The sequence below is a fragment of the Hyperolius riggenbachi genome, chromosome 4 (genome assembly GCF_040937935.1).
Source record: "Hyperolius riggenbachi isolate aHypRig1 chromosome 4, aHypRig1.pri, whole genome shotgun sequence".
In the NCBI taxonomy this organism is placed as follows: Eukaryota; Metazoa; Chordata; class Amphibia; order Anura; family Hyperoliidae; genus Hyperolius; species Hyperolius riggenbachi.
Genome location: NC_090649.1, coordinates 10,621,932 through 10,643,848, shown reverse-complemented (window position 1 = coordinate 10,643,848; position 21,917 = coordinate 10,621,932). Strand labels below are relative to the sequence as shown.

At 56.1% G+C, this 21,917-nt stretch overlaps 1 protein-coding gene across 1 annotated transcript in view; it reads right to left on the bottom strand.

The window, feature by feature from the left end:
* LOC137571127 (uncharacterized) overlaps positions 1-6,101 on the bottom strand; it is a 178,181-nt gene extending 172,080 nt beyond the window's left edge. Inside the window, exon 1 of the mRNA XM_068279852.1 lies at positions 5,937-6,101. Coding sequence (XP_068135953.1) covers positions 5,937-6,018 — 82 coding nt within the window. The 5' untranslated portion in view covers positions 6,019-6,101. The remainder of the gene's footprint in view (positions 1-5,936) is intronic.
* Between the last annotated feature and the right edge of the window lie 15,816 nt (positions 6,102-21,917).

The window sequence follows — 21,917 nt, the reverse complement described above, 5'->3', positions numbered from 1 at the left end:
GTATGACCCCTGTACATGTCCGCAGTATGCCCCCTACAGATACTCCCTCTAACTGCATGCTCTGCTCTGTCTCTGTGTCTATGACCCCTGTACATGTCCGCAGTATGCCCCCTACAGATACCTCCTCTAACTGCGTGCTCTGCTCTGCCTCTGTGTCTGTATGACCCCTGTACATGTCCGCAGTATGCCCCCTACAGATACCCCCTCTAACTGCGTGCTCTGCTCTGTCTCTGTGTCTGTATGACCCCTGTACATGTCCGCAGTATGCCCCCTACAGATACCCCCTCTAACTGCGTGCTCTGCTCTGTCTCTGTGTCTGTAGGACCCCTGTACATGTCCGCAGTATGCCCCCTACAAATATCCCCTCTAACTGCGTGCTCTGCTCTGTCTCTGTGTCTGTATGTCTCGTGTACATGTCCGCAGTATGCCCCCTACAGATACCCCCTCTAACTGCATGCTCTGCTCTGTCTCTGTGGCTGTATGACCCCTGTACATGTCCGCAGTATGCCCCCTACAGATACCCCCTCTAACTGCGTGCTCTGCTCTGTCTCTGTGTCTGTATGACCCCTGTACATGTCTGCAGTATGCCCCCTACAGATACCCCCTCTAACTGCGTGCTCTGCTCTGTCTCTGTGTCTGTATGACCCCTGTACATGTCTGCAGTATGCCCCCTACAGATACCCCCTCTAACTGCATGCTCTGCTCTGTCTCTGTGTCTGTATGACCCCTGTGCATGTCCGCAGTATGCCCCCTACAGATACCTCCTCTAACTGCGTGCTCTGCTCTGTCTCTGTGTCTGTATGACCCCTGTACATGTCCGCAGTATGCCCCCTACAGATACTTCCTATAACTGCGTGCTCTGCTCTGTCTCTGTGCCTGTATGACCCCTGTACATGTCCGCAGTATGCCCCCTACAGATACCTCCTCTAACTGCATGCTCTGCTCTGTGTCTGTATGACCCCTGTACATGTCCGCAGTATGCCCCCTACAGATACCCCCTCTAACTGCATGCTCTGCTCTGTCTCTGTGTCTATGACCCCTGTACATGTCCGCAGTATGCCCCCTACAGATACCCCCTCTAACTGCGTGCTCTGCTCTATCTCTGTGTCTGTATGACCCCTGTACATGTCCGCAGTATGCCCCCTACAGATACCCCCTCTAACTGCATGCTCTGCTCTGTGTCTGTATGACCCCTGTACATGTCCGCAGTATGCCCCCTACAGATACCCCCTCTAACTGCATGCTCTGCTCTGTCTCTGTGTCTATGACCCCTGTACATGTCCGCAGTATGCCCCCTACAGATACCCCCTCTAACTGCGTGCTCTGCTCTGTCTCTGTGTCTGTATGGCCCCTGTACATGTCCGCAGTATGCCCCCTACAGATACCCCCTCTAACTGCGTGCTCTGCTCTATCTCTGTGTCTGTATGACCCCTGTACATGTCCGCAGTATGCCCCCTACAGATACTCCCTCTAACTGCATGCTCTGCTCTGTCTCTGTGTCTATGACCCCTGTACATGTCCGCAGTATGCCCCCTACAGATACCCCCTCTAACTGCGTGCTCTGCTCTGTCTCTGTGTCTGTATGACCCCTGTACATGTCTGCAGTATGCCCCCTACAGATACCCCCTCTAACTGCGTGCTCTGCTCTGTCTCTGTGTCTGTATGACCCCTGTACATGTCCGCAGTATGCCCCCTACAGATACCCCCTCTAACTGCGTGCTCTGCTCTGTCTCTGTGTCTGTATGACCCCTGTACATGTCTGCAGTATGCCCCCTACAGATACTCCCTCTAACTGCATGCTCTGCTCTGTGTCTGTATGACCCCTGTACATGTCCGCAGTATGCCCCCTACAGATACCCCCTCTAACTGCGTGCTCTGCTCTGTCTCTGTGTCTGTATGACCCCTGTACATGTCCGCAGTATGCCCCCTACAGATACTTCCTATAACTGCGTGCTCTGCTCTGTCTCTGTGTCTGTATGGCCCCTGTACATGTCTGCAGTATGCCCCCTACAGATACCCCCTCTAACTGCATGCTCTGCTCTGCTCTGTGTCTGTATGACCCCTGTACATGTCCGCAGTATGCCCCCTACAGATACCACTTATAACTGCGTGCTCTGCTCTGTCTCTGTGTCTGTATGACCCCTGTACATGTCCGCAGTATGCCCCCTACAGATACCTCCTCTAACTGCGTGCTCTGCTCTGTCTCTGTGTCTGTATGACCCCTGTGCATGTCCGCAGTATGCCCCCTACAGATACCTCCTCTAACTGCATGCTCTGTCTCTGTGTCTGTATGACCCCTGTACATGTCCGCAGTATGCCCCCTACAGATACCTCCTCTAACTGCATGCTCTGCTCTGTCTCTGTGTCTGTATGACCCCTGTACATGTCTGCAGTATGCCCCTACAGATACCTCCTCTAACTGCGTGCTCTGCTCTGTCTCTGTGTCTGTATGATCCCTGTACATGTCCGCAGTATGCCCCCTACAGATACCTCCTCTAACTGCATGCTCTGTCTCTGTGTCTGTATGACCCCTGTACATGTCCGCAGTATGCCCCCTACAGATACCTCCTCTAACTGCATGCTCTGCTCTGTCTCTGTGTCTGTATGACCCCTGTACATGTCTGCAGTATGCCCCCTACAGATACCCCCTCTAACTGCATGCTCTGCTCTGTCTCTGTGTCTGTATGACCCCTGTACATGTCTGCAGTATGCCCCCTACAGATACCCCCTCTAACTGCATGCTCTGCTCTGCTCTGTGTCTGTATGACCCCTGTACATGTCCGCAGTATGCCCCCTACAGATACCACTTATAACTGCGTGCTCTGCTCTGTCTCTGTGTCTGTATGACCCCTGTACATGTCTGCAGTATGCCCCCTACAGATACCTCCTCTAACTGCGTGCTCTGCTCTGTCTCTGTGTCTGTATGACCCCTGTGCATGTCCGCAGTATGCCCCCTACAGATAACCCCTCTAACTGCGTGCTCTGCTCTGTCTCTGTGTCTGTATGACCCCTGTACATGTCCGCAGTATGCCCCCTACAGATACTCCCTATAACTGGATGCTCTGCTCTGTCTCTGTGTCTGTATGACCCCTGTACATGTCCACAGTATGCCCCCTACAGATACCCCCTCTAACTGCATGCTCTGTCTCTGTGTCTGTATGACCCCTGTGCATGTCTGCAGTATGCCCCCTACAGATACCTCCTCTAACTGCGTGCTCTGCTCTGTCTCTGTGTCTGTATGGCCCCTGTACATGTCCGCAGTATGCCCCCTACAGATACCCCCTCTAACTGCGTGCTCTGCTCTGTCTCTGTGTCTGTATGACCCCTGTACATGTCCACAGTATGCCCCCTACAGATACCCCCTCTAACTGCATGCTCTGCTCTGTCTCTGTGTCTGTATGTCCCCTGTACATGTCTGCAGTATGCCCCCTACAGATACCACTTATAACTGCGTGCTCTGCTCTGTGTCTGTGTCTGTATGACCCCTGTACATGTCCGCAGTATGCCCCCTACAGATACCCCCTCTAACTGCGTGCTCTGCCTCTGTGTCTGTATGACCCCTGTACATGTCAGCAGTATGCCCCCTACAGATACCCCCTCTAACTGCGTGCTCTGCTCTGTCTCTGTGTCTGTATGACCCCTGTACATGTCCGCAGTATGCCCCTACAGATACCCCCTCTAACTGCGTGCTCTGCTCTGTCTCTGTGTCTGTATGGCCCCTGTACATGTCCGCAGTATGCCCCCTACAGATACCCCTTATAACTGCATGCTCTGCTCTGTCTCTGTGTCTGTATGACCCCTGTACATGTCCGCAGTATGCCCCCTACAGATACTCCCTCTAACTGCGTGCTCTGCTCTGTGTCTGTATGACCCCTGTACATGTCCGCAGTATGCCCCCTACAGATACTCCCTATAACTGCGTGCTCTGCTCTGTCTCTGTGTCTGTATGACCCCTGTACATGTCCGCAGTATGCCCCCTACAGGTACCCCTTATAACTGCGTGCTCTGCTCTGTCTCTGTGTCTGTATGGCCCCTGTACATGTCCGCAGTATGCCCCCTACAGATACCTCCTCTAACTGCGTGCTCTGCTGACCCCTACAGGTACCCCTTATAACTGCGTGCTCTGCTGCCCCCTACAGGTACCCCTTATAACTGCATGGTTCTCGGCTCTTCTTTTCCTATGATTCTGGCAATGGTTTGGTTGCTCCGTTCCACAGATAGCAGATCCCCCATAATATGAGTAACCTGCTCAGGCTGCCGGGTTTATTACCAGCTTGGGAGCCGTACACTGGTGATAGAATGACTTGAATGATATACACGGCTTTGAGGTTCTCTCTGTGATCTACCCTAATATAAAGCTGTAAATAACCGGATATGTAGTGTGGAATGTACAATTAGCCGGGCGTGGCCACATTTACTGCTGTAAGAATATTTCTTGTACCATGTGATGCAGCGTTTCTACGATGTCTGCACGCCGTCTGCTCATCTATTTATACAACAATAAAAAGATGTTCTAAAAAAAATAAATATTGCATCTTAAAGGGAACCTAAACTGAGAGGGATATGGATGTTTCCTTTTAAACAATACCAGTTGCCTGGCAATCCTGCTGATTTCTCTGGCTGCAGTAGTGGCTGAATCACACACCTGAAACAAGCATGCAGCTAATCTAGTCTGACTTCAGTCACCTGATCTGCATGCTTGTTCAGGGGCTATAGCATAACCTGGGGCAGAGTATCAGCAGAACAGCCAGGTAATCAGCATTAACAGGGAATAAACATATCAGCCTCCATATGTCTCTCCCCTCCAGTTCCCTTACAGTCTGACTGGATTAGCTGCATGCTTGTTTCAGGTGTGTGATTCAGACACTACTGATGCATGAGAGATCAGCAGGACAGCCAGGCAACTGGTATAGTTTAACAGGAAATAAGTACAACAGCCTCCATATCCCTCTCACTGCAGATCCCCATTAAAGAGTACTCTAGCCGCAGCTCAGGTACAGGATTACATACTTACCCAAAGAGAGGGAAGCCTCAGAATCCTATTGAGGCTCCCCTTGCTACTCCATTGTCCCCCGTCACTCGTTGTCCCCCATCACTCAGCGAGGCCCCCCCTCACCTCAGGCTCTCCCCTCCAGCATCAATCATCAGTAGCAGCAGGCGACGGGCAGGAACACATTCCTCCATCCACCGCGGAGGTCCATCTCTTTAAAGAGACTCTGAAGCGAGAATAAATCTCGCTTCAGAGCTCATAGTTAGCAGGGGCATGTTTGCCCCTGCTAAACCGCCGCTATCCCGCGGCTAAACGAGGGTCCCTTCACCCCCAAATCCCCCCCTACAAAATCTACGACCAACTTGGTCGTAGATTTTGCTGCTCCTAGAGGCAGGGCTAATGGCCACAGCCCTGCCTCTCAGCGCCGTCTATCAACGGCGCATCGCCGCCTCTCCCCCGCCCCTCTCAGCGAAGGAAGACTGAGAGGGGCGGGGGAGAGGCGGAGATACGCGCTTACAGACGCGCATGGGGCAGGGCTGCGGCGGCTAGCCCTGCCTCAATGCGGAAGAGATCCTCCGCTGCACGGAGGGGGATTTGTGAGGTAAGGGACCCCCGTTTAGCCGCGGGATAGCGGCGTTTTAGCAGACTCTCTTTAAGTGTATCACGCTAAACAGGAAGTAGCATCAGACACTTAGAGATGGACCTCCGCAGTGAATGGAGGTATGTGTCCTGCCGCCACTGATGTGAGCAGGAAGTAACTGACACCTGGCAGTGTGCCCCCCCCTCCCCCGCAGACTGGCTGCTCCTCATTGTAGGATGACCCCCCCCCCCCAGTGCTGCTGCCACTGTAACTGACACCTGGCAGTGTGCCCCCCCCCCCCCCCCACAAACTGGCTGCTCCTCAGTGTAGGATGACCCCCCCCCCCCCATTGCTGCTGCCACTGACCTGTAGATGGAGCTGTTGCTGTCACAGCGCAGAGGGAGCTCAGGAGCAGCACCAGGAGGACAGGGCACCCAGCAGCATTCATGGTGGAGGGGATTGTCAGCTCCTCAGACCAGTGACTGTGACTCTCTGCACACCTGAGCAGAATAAGTTGTGACAGCAGTTGACTCACTGCCCATTATCACCGTCACCGGGATACACACCTCACTGACACCTCCTCTGTATTGTGACACACTGCCCAGGACACGAGAACATTGCAGAATACTGTGTATCCTTATTAACCCTATCCTGCCCACCCCTCTCCCCCTGACATCATTATTAACCCTATCCTGCCCACCCCTCCCCCCCTTACATAGCCATTATCCCTATCCTGCCCCCCCTCCCCCCCCCTAAATCATCATTATCCCTATCCTGCCCACCCCTCTCCCCTTTACAATCACCATTATTCAGGTGGTTAGTACACACTGTGGGCTTGGCCGCAATCCCCCTTACCCCGCTGCCACTGCCTCCACCGCTGCAACTCCTGCAGGTCAAGCCTCGACATTTGCACGCCCGCGTATTGATGTGTCCGCACATGTCTGACCCCTGCCCCATCCTCTTCTGCTGTCCCAACTCTGCCTGCGTGCTGCACATGTCCGACCCCTGCCCCATCCTCTTCTGCTGTCCCAACTCTGCCTGCATGCCGCACATGTCTGACCCCTGCCCCCATCCTCTTCTGCTGCCCCAACTCCGCCTGTGTGCTGCACATGTACAACCCCTGCCCCATCTTCTTCTGCTGCCCCAACTCCGCCTGTGTGCTGCACATGTCCAACCCCTGCCCCATCTTCTTCTGCTGTCCCAACTCCGCCTGCATGCCGCACATGTCCGACCCCTGCCCCATCCTCTTCTGCTGCCCCAACTCCGCCTGTGTGCTGCACATGTCCAACCCCTGCCCCATCTTCTTCTGCTGTCCCAACTCCGCCTGCATGCCGCACATGTCCGACCCCTGCCCCATCCTCTTCTGCTGCCCCAACTCCGCCTGTGTGCTGCACATGTCCGACCCCTGCCCCATCCTCCTCTAGTATTTAACACACACCATACTCCACCGAAATGTGCAAATTTTACCGATATTGTATTATGAAATCCAGCAGTAGAATATCACTAATTGTCGTGAATTGTAGCTACTAGCAGTAATCCCCTCTGCCCTTTTTCCAGGCAACTTATTTTGTGCATGCAACCCGGCTTATGGTCTGATATGGCCCAGGCAAGGGCTGAAAACATTTGTCCTCTGCAAAGATAATTTTACAAACTCCAGTCCAGGCTCCCTGTATCACTGAGAGTCTCTCCAGTCCAGGCTCCCTGTATCACTGAGAGGCTCTCCGGTCCAGGCTCCCTGTATCACTGAGAGGCTCCCTAGTCCAGGCTCCCTGTATCACTGAGAGGCTCCCCAGTCCAGGCTCCCTGTATCACTGAGAGGCTCCCCAGTCCAGGCTCCCTGTATCACTGAGAGACTCTCCGGTCCAGGCTCCCTGTATCACTGAGAGGCTCCCCAGTCCAGGCTCCCTGTATAACTGAGAGGATCTCCAGTCCAGGCTCCCTGTATCACTGAGAGACTCTCCAGTCCAGGCTCCCTGTATCACTGAGAGGCTCTCCGGTCCAGGCTCCCTGTATCACTGAGAGGCTCCCTAGTCCAGGCTCCCTGTATCACTGAGAGGCTCTCCAGTCCAGGCTCCCTGTATCACTGAGAGGTTCTCCAGTCCAGGCTCCCCGTATCACTGAGAGACTCTCCGGTCCAGGCTCCCTGCATCACTGAGAGGATCTCCAGTCCAGGCTCCCTGTATCACTGAGAGGCTCCCCAGTCCAGGCTCCCTGTATCACTGAGAGGCTCTCCGGTCCAGGCTCCCTGTATCACTGAGAGGCTCCCCAGTCCAGGCTCCCTGTATCACAGAGGCTCTCCAGTCCAGGCTCCCCGTATCACTGAGAGGATCTCCGGTCCAGGCTCCCTGTATCACTGAGAGGCTCTCCGGTCCAGGCTCCCTGTATCACTGAGAGGCTCTCCGGTCCAGGCTCCCTGTATCACTGAGAGGCTCCCCAGTCCAGGCTCCCTGTATCACTGAGAGGCTCTCCAGTCCAGGCTCCCTGTATCACTGAGAGGCTCTCCAGTCCAGGCTCCCTGTATCACTGAGAGGTTCTCCGGTCCAGGCTCCCTGTATCACTGAGAGGCTCTCCAGTCCAGGCTCCCTGTATCACTGAGAGGATCTCCGGTCCAGGCTCCCTGTATCACTGAGAGGCTCCCCAGTCCAGGCTCCCTGTATCACTGAGAGGCTCTCCAGTCCAGGCTCCCTGTATCACTGAGAGGCTCTCCGGTCCAGGCTCCCTGTATCACTGAGAGGCTCCCCAGTCCAGGCTCCCTGTATCACTGAGAGGCTCTCCAGTCCAGGCTCCCTGTATCACTGAGAGGATCTCCGGTCCAGGCTCCCTGTATCACTGAGAGGCTCCCTAGTCCAGGCTCCCTGTATCACTGAGAGGCTCCCTAGTCCAGGCTCCCTGTATCACTGAGAGGCTCCCCAGTCCAGGCTCCCTGTATCACTGAGAGGCTCTCCAGTCCAGGCTCCCTGTATCACTGAGAGGCTCCCCAGTCCAGGCTCCCTGTATCACTGAGAGGCTCCCCAGTCCAGGCTCCCCGTATCACTGAGAGGCTCCCCAGTCCAGGCTCCCTGTATCACTGAGAGGCTCCCCAGTCCAGGCTCCCTGTATCACTGAGAGTCTCTCCAGTCCAGGCTCCCTGTATCACTGAGAGGCTCTCCAGTCCAGGCTCCCTGTATCACTGAGAGGCTCTCCGGTCCAGGCTCCCTGTATCACTGAGGGGATGTCCGGTCCAGGCTCCCTGTATCACTGAGAGGCTCCCCAGTCCAGGCTCCCTGTATCACTGAGAGGCTCCCCAGTCCAGGCTCCCTGTATCACTGAGAGGCTCCCCAGTCCAGGCTCCCCGTATCACTGAGAGGCTCCCCAGTCCAGGCTCCCTGTATCACTGAGAGGCTCTCCGGTCCAGGCTCCCTGTATCACTGAGAGGCTCTCCAGTCCAGGCTCCCTGTATCACTGAGAGGCTCTCCAGTCCAGGCTCCCTGTATCACTGAGGGGATCTCCGGTCCAGGCTCCCTGTATCACTGAGAGGCTCCCCAGTCCAGGCTCCCTGTATCACTGAGAGGCTCTCCGGTCCAGGCTCCCTGTATCACTGAGAGGCTCTCCAGTCCAGGCTCCCTGTATCACTGAGAGACTCTCCAGTCCAGGCTCCCTGTATCACTGAGAGGCTCCCCAGTCCAGGCTCCCTGTATCACTGAGAGGCTCTCCAGTCCAGGCTCCCTGTATCACTGAGAGGTTCTCCAGTCCAGGCTCCCTGTATCACTGAGAGGCTCTCCGGTCCAGGCTCCCTGTATCACTGAGAGGCTCTCCAGTCCAGGCTCCCTGTATCACTGAGAGACTCTCCGGTCCAGGCTCCCCGTATCACTGAGAGGATCTCCGGTCCAGGCTCCCTGTATCACTGAGAGGCTCTCCAGTCCAGGCTCCCTGTATCACTGAGAGGCTCTCCGGTCCAGGCTCCCTGTATCACTGAGAGGTTCTCCAGTCCAGGCTCCCCGTATCACTGAGAGGCTCCCCAGTCCAGGCTCCCTGTATCACTGAGAGTCTCTCCGGTCCAGGCTCCCTGTATCACTGAGAGACTCTCCGGTCCAGGCTCCCTGTATCACTGAGAGGCTCCCCAGTCCAGGCTCCCTGTATCACTGAGAGGATCTCCGGTCCAGGCTCCCTGTATCACTGAGAGGCTCTCCGGTCCAGGCTCCCTGTATCACTGAGAGGCTCTCCAGTCCAGGCTCCCTGTATCACTGAGAGGTTCTCCAGTCCAGGCTCCCTGTATCACTGAGAGGCTCTCCGGTCCAGGCTCCCTGTATCACTGAGAGGCTCTCCAGTCCAGGCTCCCTGTATCACTGAGAGGCTCTCCAGTCCAGGCTCCCTGTATCACTGAGAGGCTCTCCGGTCCAGGCTCCCTGTATCACTGAGAGGCTCTCCAGTCCAGGCTCCCTGTATCACTAAGAGGCTCTCCAGTCCAGGCTCCCTGTATCACTGAGAGGCTCCCCAGTCCAGGCTCCCTGTATCACTGAGAGGCTCTCCGGTCCAGGCTCCCTGTATCACTGAGAGGTTCTCCAGTCCAGGCTCCCTGTATCACAGAGGCTCTCCAGTCCAGGCTCCCTGTATCACTGAGAGGCTCTCCGGTCCAGGCTCCCTGTATCACTGAGAGGCTCTCCGGTCCAGGCTCCCTGTATCACTGAGAGGCTCTCCGGTCCAGGCTCCCTGTATCACTGAGAGACTCTCCGGTCCAGGCTCCCTGTATCACTGAGAGGCTCTCCGGTCCAGGCTCCCTGTATCACTGAGAGGCTCTCCGGTCCAGGCTCCCCGTATCACTGAGAGGCTCCCCGGTCCAGGCTCCCCGTGTCACTGAGAGGCTCCCCAGTCCAGGCTCCCCGTATCACTGAGAGGCTCCCCAGTCCAGGCTCCCCGTATCACTGAGAGGCTCCCCAGTCCAGGCTCCCTGTATCACTGAGAGGTTCTCCAGTCCAGGCTCCCTGTATCACTGAGAGGCTCCCCAGTCCAGGCTCCCCGTATCACTGAGAGGCTCCCCAGTCCAGGCTCCCCGTATCACTGAGAGGCTCCCCAGTCCAGGCTCCCTGTATCACTGAGAGGCTCTCCAGTCCAGGCTCCTTGTATCACTGAGAGGCTCCCCAGTCCAGGCTCCCTGTATCACTGAGAGGCTCCGCAGTCCAGGCTCCCTGTATCACTGAGGGGCTCTCCGGTCCAGGCTCCCTGCATCACTGAGAGGCTCTCCAGTCCAGGCTCCCTGTATCACTGAGGGGCTCTCCGGTCCAGGCTCCCTGCATCACTGAGAGGCTCTCCGGTCCAGGCTCCCTGCATCACTGAGAGGCTCTCCGGTCCAGGCTCCCTGTATCACTGAGAGGCTCTCCGGTCCAGGCTCCCTGTATCACTGAGAGGCTCTCCAGTCCAGGCTCCCTGTATCACTGAGAGGATCTCCAGTCCAGGCTCCCTGTATCACTGAGAGGCTCTCCGGTCCAGGCTCCCTGTATCACTGAGAGGCTCTCCGGTCCAGGCTCCCTGTATCACTGAGAGGCTCCCCAGTCCAGGCTCCCTGTATCACTGAGAGGCTCTCCGGTCCAGGCTCCCTGTATCACTGAGAGTCTCTCCAGTCCAGGCTCCCTGTATCACTGAGAGGCTCCCCAGTCCAGGCTCCCTGTATCACTGAGAGGTTTTCCAGTCCAGGCTCCCTGTATCACTGAGAGGTTCTCCAGTCCAGGCTCCCTGTATCACTGAGAGGTTCTCCAGTCCAGGCTCCCTGTATCACTGAGAGGCTCTCCGGTCCAGGCTCCCTGTATCACTGAGAGGCTCTCCGGTCCAGGCTCCCTGTATCACTGAGAGGCTCCCCAGTCCAGGCTCCCTGTATCACTGAGAGGCTCTCCGGTCCAGGCTCCCTGTATCACTGAGAGTCTCTCCAGTCCAGGCTCCCTGTATCACTGAGAGTCTCTCCAGTCCAGGCTCCCTGTATCACTGAGAGGCTCCCCAGTCCAGGCTCCCTGTATCACTGAGAGTCTCTCCAGTCCAGGCTCCCCGTATCACTGAGAGGCTCTCCGGTCCAGGCTCCCTGTATCACTGAGAGGCCCTCCAGTCCAGGCTCCCTGTATCACTGAGAGGCTCTCCAGTCCCGGCTCCCTGTATCACTGAGAGGCTCCCTAGTCCAGGCTCCCTGTATCACTGAGAGGCCCTCCAGTCCAGGCTCCCTGTATCACTGAGAGGCTCCCCAGTCCAGGCTCCCTGTATCACTGAGAGGCTCCCCAGTCCAGGCTCCCTGTATCACTGAGAGGCTCCCCAGTCCAGGCTCCCTGTATCACTAAGAGGCTCTCCGGTCCAGGCTCCCTGTATCACTGAGGGGATCTCCGGTCCAGGCTCCCTGTATCACTGAGAGGCTCTCCGGTCCAGGCTCCCTGTATCACTGAGAGGCTCTCCAGTCCAGGCTCCCTGTATCACTGAGAGGCTCCCCAGTCCAGGCTCCCTGTATCACTGAGAGGCTCCCCAGTCCAGGCTCCCTGTATCACTGAGAGGTTCTCCAGTCCAGGCTCCCTGTATCACTGAGAGGTTCTCCAGTCCAGGCTCCCTGTATCACTGAGAGGCTCTCCGGTCCAGGCTCCCTGTATCACTGAGAGGCTCTCCGGTCCAGGCTCCCTGTATCACTGAGAGTCTCTCCAGTCCAGGCTCCCCGTATCACTGAGAGGCTCTCCGGTCCAGGCTCCCTGTATCACTGAGAGGCCCTCCAGTCCAGGCTCCCTGTATCACTGAGAGGCTCTCCAGTCCAGGCTCCCTGTATCACTGAGAGGCTCTCCAGTCCAGGCTCCCTGTATCACTGAGAGGTTCTCCAGTCCAGGCTCCCTGTATCACTGAGAGGTTCTCCAGTCCAGGCTCCCTGTATCACTGAGAGGCTCTCCAGTCCAGGCTCCCTGTATCACTGAGAGGTTCTCCAGTCCAGGCTCCCTGTATCACTGAGAGGTTCTCCAGTCCAGGCTCCCTGTATCACTGAGAGGCTCTCCGGTCCAGGCTCCCTGTATCACTGAGAGTCTCTCCAGTCCAGGCTCCCTGTATCACTGAGAGGCTCCCCAGTCCAGGCTCCCTGTATCACTGAGAGGCCCTCCAGTCCAGGCTCCCTGTATCACTGAGAGGCTCTCCAGTCCAGGCTCCCTGTATCACTGAGAGGCTCCCCAGTCCAGGCTCCCTGTATCACTGAGAGGCTCCCCAGTCCAGGCTCCCTGTATCACTGAGAGGCTCTCCGGTCCAGGCTCCCTGTATCACTAAGAGGCTCTCCGGTCCAGGCTCCCTGTATCACTGAGAGACCCTCCAGTCCAGGCTCCCTGTATCACTGAGAGGCTCCCCAGTCCAGGCTCCCTGTATCACTGAGAGGCTCTCCGGTCCAGGCTCCCTGTATCACTAAGAGGCTCTCCGGTCCAGGCTCCCTGTATCACTGAGAGACCCTCCAGTCCAGGCTCCCCGTATCACTGAGAGGCTCTCCAGTCCAGGCTCCCTGTATCACTGAGAGACCCTCCAGTCCAGGCTCCCCGTATCACTGAGAGGCTCTCCAGTCCAGGCTCCCTGTATCACTGAGAGGCTCTCTGGGGTATTCCAGCCATAGCATCTACCCCGGATTAATACGAAAATGGCGCCTGCGAATAATGGCGCACGGTGATGCCGGTAATCCATCTTCAGCTTATTGTTATTTAACGTTAATTGTTAATTACCGTTAAGAAATAGTCTTCCTAAAAACGTCATATAACTTTTTAATTGATATTAATAACTCCGACGCTCTTGATAGTAGTCTTCATTTAAAGTGAATGGGAACCCATTTATAAATAAAAAAGCAGATACTCACATAAGGAGAGGGAGGCTCTGGGTCCCACAGAGCATCCCCTCTCCTCTCCCGGTCCCCGCTGTTGTGCTGGTTGCCCCATAGTGGTATTCGACTGTTTCAGTCAAATACCGCTGTCTCGTGGCCAAAGGGAGGCTTCGGAAATGCTTCAGGAGTCCGAGTGCTCCTGAAGACGGGTCGATCTACACTGCGCACGCACCCTCTATGACGCACTCGCACGTGTGCAGTATGGAGCCGACTGTCTTCGGGAGGACTCGGCTCCTGAAGACTTCCGAAGTCCCCGCGGCGGGGGATTGGAACTGGGGGGCCAGCGCAGCACCAAGGGCACCGGGAGAGGAGAGGGAAGGCTCATTAGGACCCTCTCCTTGAGTATCTGACTTGTTTTTCCTGGATTCCCATTAGCTTTAAAGTTTTTATTTTTAACTGGATTAATTGCCATTTTTTATGTTCAAATCATTGATATTTACATATAAACATATTGCAGTCTAATACATTTTAGTTATATTTAAAATGTAATGCAGTGCATAGTCAGATCCTGCACAAAGTGTATTATAGTTAATTAACGTTAAGAGTTTTGTACTTTAGGGCCTCGATTCACTCACCAGCACTAAGCCGGTTAGGAGGCCTTAAGAGCTAGTGGGGCAAGCCACAGCGTTAGGTGGTTTGCGCGCACAGGACCACCCACATCGCGCGCAGCGTGGCAGTTATCGTCGCACCCGCTGCCCTGTAAACGGCGCACATGATGCGCCATTTTCATCGCATCGGGTGCGCTGTTTACAAGGCACCAGGTGTGACGATAACGTCGCACCGCGCACTACGACTGTCCCGCCGCGCGCGATGTGGGTGGTCCTGTGCGCGAAGTAGCACAGGGCCGTTAGTGCGCGCAGAGCTACTTAAGGGGCACTAAAGGCTTTTCACAGCGGCGCTAACACTTACCGATGCTTTGTGAATCAAGCCCTAAAAAAAGGTACAAATTAGCTAATAATAATATTGTTATGATTTTTTATTTTTTTTTTTGTCTAAACTCCAATCCTGCACAGTGTATTAATGTTCGTTAATGTTCACAGTACTGAACATTACTTGCAGAAAGTTGATAACATTAGTTTACGTTTACAGTACTGCACATTACTGTAAAAAAGTTGATAACATTAATAACGTTAATATTGTTTTTTTTAAATCCTTGATCTGCAACAGCTTTAGAATTTTTGAGTGTTACATTAAATCCATTCACCATTTTGCAATTACATAATGTCTGCTGTTTGGCACGTGAACGGCGCTATTGTTAAATAACGTTACTGTGTGCCGTTTTTCCTTCTTTTTTCCCTGTGCGCATTATGCAGTACTAACGACAAATAGCGTTAAGCGTATCTTTTTAATGCAGCACCATTTTTATGTATATTATTCACTGATCCGCTCCCACCCTCTTGTGTCACAACTCCATGTTTGGGTTCATGAGAGATTTGCATAAGAGGAGTCCGGGAAGCCGGGATTACTACAATAACAGCTTGCCCAACACTTCCCCCTCCGCCCGACGGGGATCAGCTGATAATTATTAACAAGCGCTGAGAATCAGCAGGCTGAGCACGGAGAGCTTTAGTGTCTGCAGAAACCTGTTCTATACAATACAATAACATTTGTAAAGCGCTTTTCTCCCATAGGACTCAAAGCGCATAGCTGTGTCTCAGATTAAAGTGAACCTCCGGACTAAAAATCGACTCAGCAGCACTGGAAAGGCTTGGTGTTTCTTTAACAGTTTCACAGCATCAGAACTTTGTTTCTTTCATACAAGCCTCATTTTTAGCTGCACAGAAGAAAACTGCCCGGGCTTTTTTCCCCTGACGCTGTGCAAAGCATGATGGGATTTCTGATGTTGTTGTTCTCGTTCTGCTGTTTTGGTGCAAATTTGTTTTTTTTACATTTTGAATTTGACATTTGAAGCCCAGCGTGCGCAGCTGGGAGGGGTTATCAGGACACAGGACAGTTGAAACTGTGTCTCCTGCTCCTTGTCACCTCCTTTCAACCAAAAAAATGGCTGCCCCCTCGACAAAGATGGCAGCCCCCATGAATCACAAACATTTGCCTGTTCTTTTAAAACAGGGTGGGTAAGAGATTATATTACCTATCAATTCTAATTAACATAACTAATGTAACTTGATGACAGTATGTTTGTTTAGGCTGAAGTTCCCCTTTAATACAGGGTTGCAGGCTGGGTTGTGTTACAGAGGAGATAGTCAGATGTTCATGAATGCCAGACTGAAGAGGTGGGTTTTCAGTTTGGACTTAAATGCTTCCAGGGATGGAGCTGTCCTGATTGGGTGTGGCAGGGAGTTCCAAAGTGTAGGGGCAGCATGACAAAAGGCTCTGTCTCCAAAGGTTTTGGAGGTGGACTCTGGGGGTGACCAAGGTGTTACGTCCTTTTGATCTAAGATTGTGGGGGGTGTGATGCAGTTGCAACAGGTCCTTCAGGTATCCAGGGCTCAGATTGTGCAAGGATTTGAATGTCAGTAAGCCAATCTTAAACAGAATTATCCATTTTATTGGTAGCCAGTAGAGTGAGCACAGGGTTGGTGTTATGTGGCAATGGCGGGGTTGGCTCGTTAACAGCCTTGCGGCGGCATTCTGTACTAATTGCAGGTGGCATCACTGAGAGGCCCTCCAGTCCAGGCTCCCTGTATCACTGAGAGGCTCTCCGGTCCAGGCTCCCTGTATCACTGAGAGACTCTCCAGTCCAGGCTCCCTGTATCACTGAGAGGCTCTCCGGTCCAGGCTCCCTGTATCACTGAGAGACTCTCCAGTCCAGGCTCCCTGTATCACTGAGAGGCTTCCCAGTCCAGGCTTCCTGTATCACTGAGAGGCTCTCCAGTCCAGGCTCCCTGTATCACTGAGGGGATCTCCGGTCCAGGCTCCCTGTATCACTGAGAGACTCTCCAGTCCAGGCTCCCTGTATCACTGAGAGGCTCTCCGGTCCAGGCTCCCTGTATCACTGAGAGGCTCCCCAGTCCAGGCTCACTGTATCACTGAGAGGCTCCCCAGTCCAGGCTCCCTGTATCACTGAGGGGATCTCCGGTCCAGGCTCCCTGTATCACTGAGAGGCTCTCCAGTCCAGGCTCCCTGTATCACTGAGAGACTCTCCGGTCCAGGCTCCCTGTATCACTGAGAGGCTCCCCAGTCCAGGCTCCCTGTATCACTGAGGGGATCCCCAGTCCAGGCTCCCTGTATCACTGAGAGGCTCCCCAGTCCAGTCTCCCTGTATCACTGAGAGGCTCTCCAGTCCAGGCTCCCTGTATCACTGAGAGGCTCCCCAGTCCAGGCTCCCTGTATCACTGAGAGGCTCTCCAGTCCAGGCTCCCTGTATCACTGAGAGGCTCTCCGGTCCAGGCTCCCTGTATCACTGAGAGGCTCTCCAGTCCAGGCTCCCTGTATCACTGAGAGGCTCACCAGTCCAGGCTCCCTGTATCACTGAGAGGCTCTCCGGTCCAGGCTCCCAGTATCACTGAGAGGCTCCCCGGTCCAGGCTCCCTGTATCACTGAGAGGCTCTCCGGTCCAGGCTCCCTGTATCACTGAGAGGCGCTCCAGTCCAGGCTCCCTGTATCACTGAGAGGCTCTCCAGTCCAGGCTACCTGTATCACTGAGAGGCTCTCCGGTCCAGGCTCCCTGTATCACTGACAGGCTCTCCAGTCCAGGCTCCCTGTATCACTGAGAGGCTCCCCAGTCCAGGCTCCCTGTATCACTGAGAGGCTCCGCAGTCCAGGCTCCCTGTATCACTGAGAGGCTCCCCAGTCCAGACTCCCTGTATCACTGAGAGGCTCTCCGGTCCAGGCTCCCTGTATCACTAAGAGGCTCCCCAGTCCAGGCTCCCTGTATCACTGAGAGGCTCCGCAGTCCAGGCTCCCTGTATCACTGAGAGGCTCTCCGGTCCAGGCTCCCTGTATCACTGAGGGGATCTCCGGTCCAGGCTCCCTGTATCACTGAGAGGCTCCCCAGTCCAGGCTCCCTGTATCACTGAGAGGCTCCCCAGTCCAGGCTCCCTGTATCACTGAGAGGCTCCCCAGTCCAGGCTCCCTGTATCACTGAGAGGCTCCCCAGTCCAGGCTCCCTGTATCACTGAGAGGCTCCGCAGTCCAGGCTCCCTGTATCACTGAGAGGCTCCGCAGTCCAGGCTCCCTGTATCACTGAGAGGCTCTCCGGTCCAGGCTCCCCGTATCACTGAGAGGATCTCCGGTCCAGGCTCCCTGTATCACTGAGAGGCTCTCCAGTCCAGGCTCCCCGTATCACTGAGAGGTTCTCCAGTCCAGGCTCCCTGTATCACTGAGAGGCTCCCCAGTCCAGGCTCCCTGTATCACTGAGAGGCTCCCCAGTCCAGGCTCCCTGTATCACTGCGAGGCTCTCCAGTCCAGGCTCCCTGTATCACTGCGAGGCTTTCCAGTCCAGGCTCCCTGTATCACTGAGAGGCTCCCCAGTCCAGGCTCCCTGTATCACTGAGAGGCTCCCCAGTCCAGGCTCCCTGTATCACTGAGAGGCTCCCCAGTCCAGGCTCCCTGTATCACTGAGAGGCTCCCCAGTCCAGGCTCCCTGTATCACTGAGAGGCTCCGCAGTCCAGGCTCCCTGTATCACTGAGAGGCTCCGCAGTCCAGGCTCCCTGTATCACTGAGAGGCTCTCCGGTCCAGGCTCCCCGTATCACTGAGAGGATCTCCGGTCCAGGCTCCCTGTATCACTGAGAGGCTCTCCAGTCCAGGCTCCCCGTATCACTGAGAGGTTCTCCAGTCCAGGCTCCCTGTATCACTGAGAGGCTCCCCAGTCCAGGCTCCCTGTATCACTGAGAGGCTCCCCAGTCCAGGCTCCCTGTATCACTGCGAGGCTCTCCAGTCCAGGCTCCCTGTATCACTGAGAGGCTTTCCAGTCCAGGCTCCCTGTATCACTGAGAGGCTCCCCAGTCCAGGCTCCCTGTATCACTGAGAGGCTCCCCAGTCCAGGCTTCCTGTATCACTGAGAGGCTCCCCAGTCCAGGCTCCCTGTATCACTGAGGGGATCTCCGGTCCAGGCTCCCTGTATCACTGAGAGGCTCTCCAGTCCAGGCTCCCCGTATCACTGAGAGGTTCTCCAGTCCAGGCTCCCTGTATCACTGAGAGGCTCCCCAGTCCAGGCTCCCTGTATCACTGAGAGGCTCCCCAGTCCAGGCTCCCTGTATCACTGCGAGGCTCTCCAGTCCAGGCTCCCTGTATCACTGAGAGGCTTTCCAGTCCAGGCTCCCTGTATCACTGAGAGGCTCCCCAGTCCAGGCTCCCTGTATCACTGAGAGGCTCACCAGTCCAGGCTCCCTGTATCACTGAGAGGCTCTCCAGTCCAGGCTCCCTGTATCACTGAGAGGCTCTCCGGTCCAGGCTCCCTGTATCACTGAGAGGCTCTCCAGTCCAGGCTCCCTGTATCACTGAGAGGCTCCCCAGTCCAGGCTCCCTGTATCACTAAGAGGCTCTCCGGTCCAGGCTCCCTGTATCACTGAGAGACCCTCCAGTCCAGGCTCCCTGTATCACTGAGAGGCTCTCCGGTCCAGGCTCCCTGTATCACTGAGAGACCCTCCAGTCCAGGCTCCCTGTATCACTGAGAGACCCTCCAGTCCAGGCTCCCTGTATCACTGAGAGGCTCCCCAGTCCAGGCTCCCTGTATCACTGAGAGGCTCTCCGGTCCAGGCTCCCTGTATCACTGAGAGGCTCCCCAGTCCAGGCTCCCTGTATCACTGAGAGGTTCTCCAGTCCAGGCTCCCTGTATCACTGAGAGGCTCCCCGGTCCAGGCTCCCTGCATCACTGAGAGGTTCTCCAGTCCAGGCTCCCTGTATCACTGAGAGGCTCCCCGGTCCAGGCTCCCTGCATCACTGAGAGGCTCTCCGGTCCAGGCTCCCTGTATCACTGAGAGGTTCTCCAGTCCAGGCTCCCTGTATCACTGAGAGGCTCCCCGGTCCAGGCTCCCTGTATCACTGAGAGGCTCTCCGGTCCAGGCTCCCTGTATCACTGAGAGGCTCTCCGGTCCAGGCTCCCTGTATCACTGAGAGGTTCTCCAGTCCAGGCTCCCTGTATCACTGAGAGGCTCCCCGGTCCAGGCTCCCTGTATCACTGAGAGGCTCTCCGGTCCAGGCTCCCTGTATCACTGAGAGGCTCTCCGGTCCAGGCTCCCTGTATCACTGAGAGGTTCTCCAGTCCAGGCTCCCTGTATCACTGAGAGGCTCCCCGGTCCAGGCTCCCTGCATCACTGAGAGGCTCTCCGGTCCAGGCTCCCTGTATCACTGAGAGGCTCTCCGGTCCAGGCTCCCTGTATCACTGAGAGACTCTCCAGTCCAGGCTCCCTGTATCACTGAGAGGCTCTCCAGTCCAGGCTCCCCGTATCACTGAGAGGCTCCCCAGTCCAGGCTCCCCGTATCACTAAGAGGCTCCCCAGTCCAGGCTCCCCGTATCACTGAGAGGCTCCCCAGTCCAGGCTCCCTGTATCACTGAGAGGCTCTCCAGTCCAGGCTCCCTGTATCACTGAAAGGCTCCCCAGTCCAGGCTCCCTGTATCACTGAAAGGCTCCCCAGTCCAGGCTCCTTGTATCACTGAGAGGCTCCCCAGTCCAGGCTCCCTGTATCACTGAGAGGCTCCCTAGTCCAGGCTCCCTGTATCACTGAGAGGTTCTCCAGTCCAGGCTCCCTGTATCACTGAGAGGCTTTCCAGTCCAGGCTCCCTGTATCACTGAGAGGCTCTCCAGTCCAGGCTCCCTGTATCACTGAGAGGCTCTCCAGTCCAGGCTCCCTGTATCACTGAGAGGCTCCCCAGTCCAGGCTCCCTGTATCACTGAGAGGCTCTCCGGTCCCAGCTCCCTGTATCACTGAGAGGCTCCCCAGTCCAGGCTCCCTGTATCAGTGAGAGGCTCCCCAGTCCAGGCTCCCTGTATCACTGAGAGGCTCCCCAGTCCAGGCTCCCTGTATCACTGAGAGGCTCCCCAGTCCAGGCTCCCTGTATCACTGAGAGGCTCCCCAGTCCAGGCTCCCTGCATCACTGAGAGGCTCTCCAGTCCAGGCTCCCTGTATCACTGAGAGGCTCTCCGGTCCAGGCTCCCTGTATCACTGAGAGGCTCCCCGGTCTAGGCTCCCTGTATCACTGAGAGACTCTCCAGTCCAGGCTCCCCGTATCACTGAGAGGCTCTCCAGTCCAGGCTCCCTGTATCACTGAGAGTCTCTCCAGTCCAGGCTCCCCGTATCACTGAGAGGCTCTCCAGTCCAGGCTGCCTGTATCACTGAGAGGCTCTCCGGTCCAGGCTGCCTGTATCACTGAGAGGCTCTCCGGTCCAGGCTCCCTGTATCACTGAGAGTCTCTCCGGGCCAGGCTCCCTGTATCACTGAGAGGCTCTCCGGTCCAGGCTCCCTGTATCACTGAGAGGCTCCCCAGTCCAGGCTCCCTGTATCACTGAGAGGCTCTCCGGTCCAGGCTCCCTGTATCACTGAGAGGTTCTCCGGTACAGGCTCCCTGTATCACTGAGAGGCTCTCCGGTCCAGGCTCCCTGTATCACTGAGAGGCTCTCCGGTCCAGGCTCCCTGTATCACTGAGAGGCTCTCCAGTCCAGGCTGCCTGTATCACTGAGAGGCTCTCCGGTCCAGGCTCCCTGTATCACTGAGAGGCTCTCCGGTCCAGGCTGCCTGTATCACTGAGAGGCTCTCCGGTCCAGGCTCCCTGTATCACTGAGAGTCTCTCCGGGCCAGGCTCCCTGTATCACTGAGAGGCTCTCCGGTCCAGGCTCCCTGTATCACTGAGAGGCTCCCCAGTCCAGGCTCCCTGTATCACTGAGAGGCTCTCCGGTCCAGGCTCCCTGTATCACTGACAGGCTCTCCAGTCCAGGCTCCCTGTATCACTGAGAGGCTCTCCAGTCCAGGCTCCCTGTATCACTGAGAGGCTCTCCGTTCCAGGCTCCCTGTATCACTGAGAGGCTCTCCAGTGCAGGCTCCCTGTATCACTGAGGGGATCTCCGGTCCAGGCTCCCTGTATCACTGAGAGACTCTCCAGTCCAGGCTCCCTGTATCACTGAGAGGCTCTCCGGTCCAGGCTGCCTGTATCACTGAGAGGCTCTCCGGTCCAGGCTCCCTGTATCACTGAGAGTCTCTCTGGGCCAGGCTCCCTGTATCACTGAGAGGCTCTCCGGTCCAGGCTCCCTGTATCACTGAGAGGCTCCCCAGTCCAGGCTCCCTGTATCACTGAGAGGCTCTCCGGTCCAGGCTCCCTGTATCACTGACAGGCTCTCCAGTCCAGGCTCCCTGTATCACTGAGAGGCTCTCCAGTCCAGGCTCCCTGTATCACTGAGAGGCTCTCCGTTCCAGGCTCCCTGTATCACTGAGAGGCTCTCCGGTCCAGGCTCCCTGTATCACTGAGAGGCTCTCCGTTCCAGGCTCCCTGTATCACTGAGAGGCTCTCCAGTCCAGGCTCCCTGTATCACTGAGAGGCTCTCCAGTCCAGGCTCCCTGTATCACTGAGAGGCTCCCCAGTCCAGGCTCCCTGTATCACTG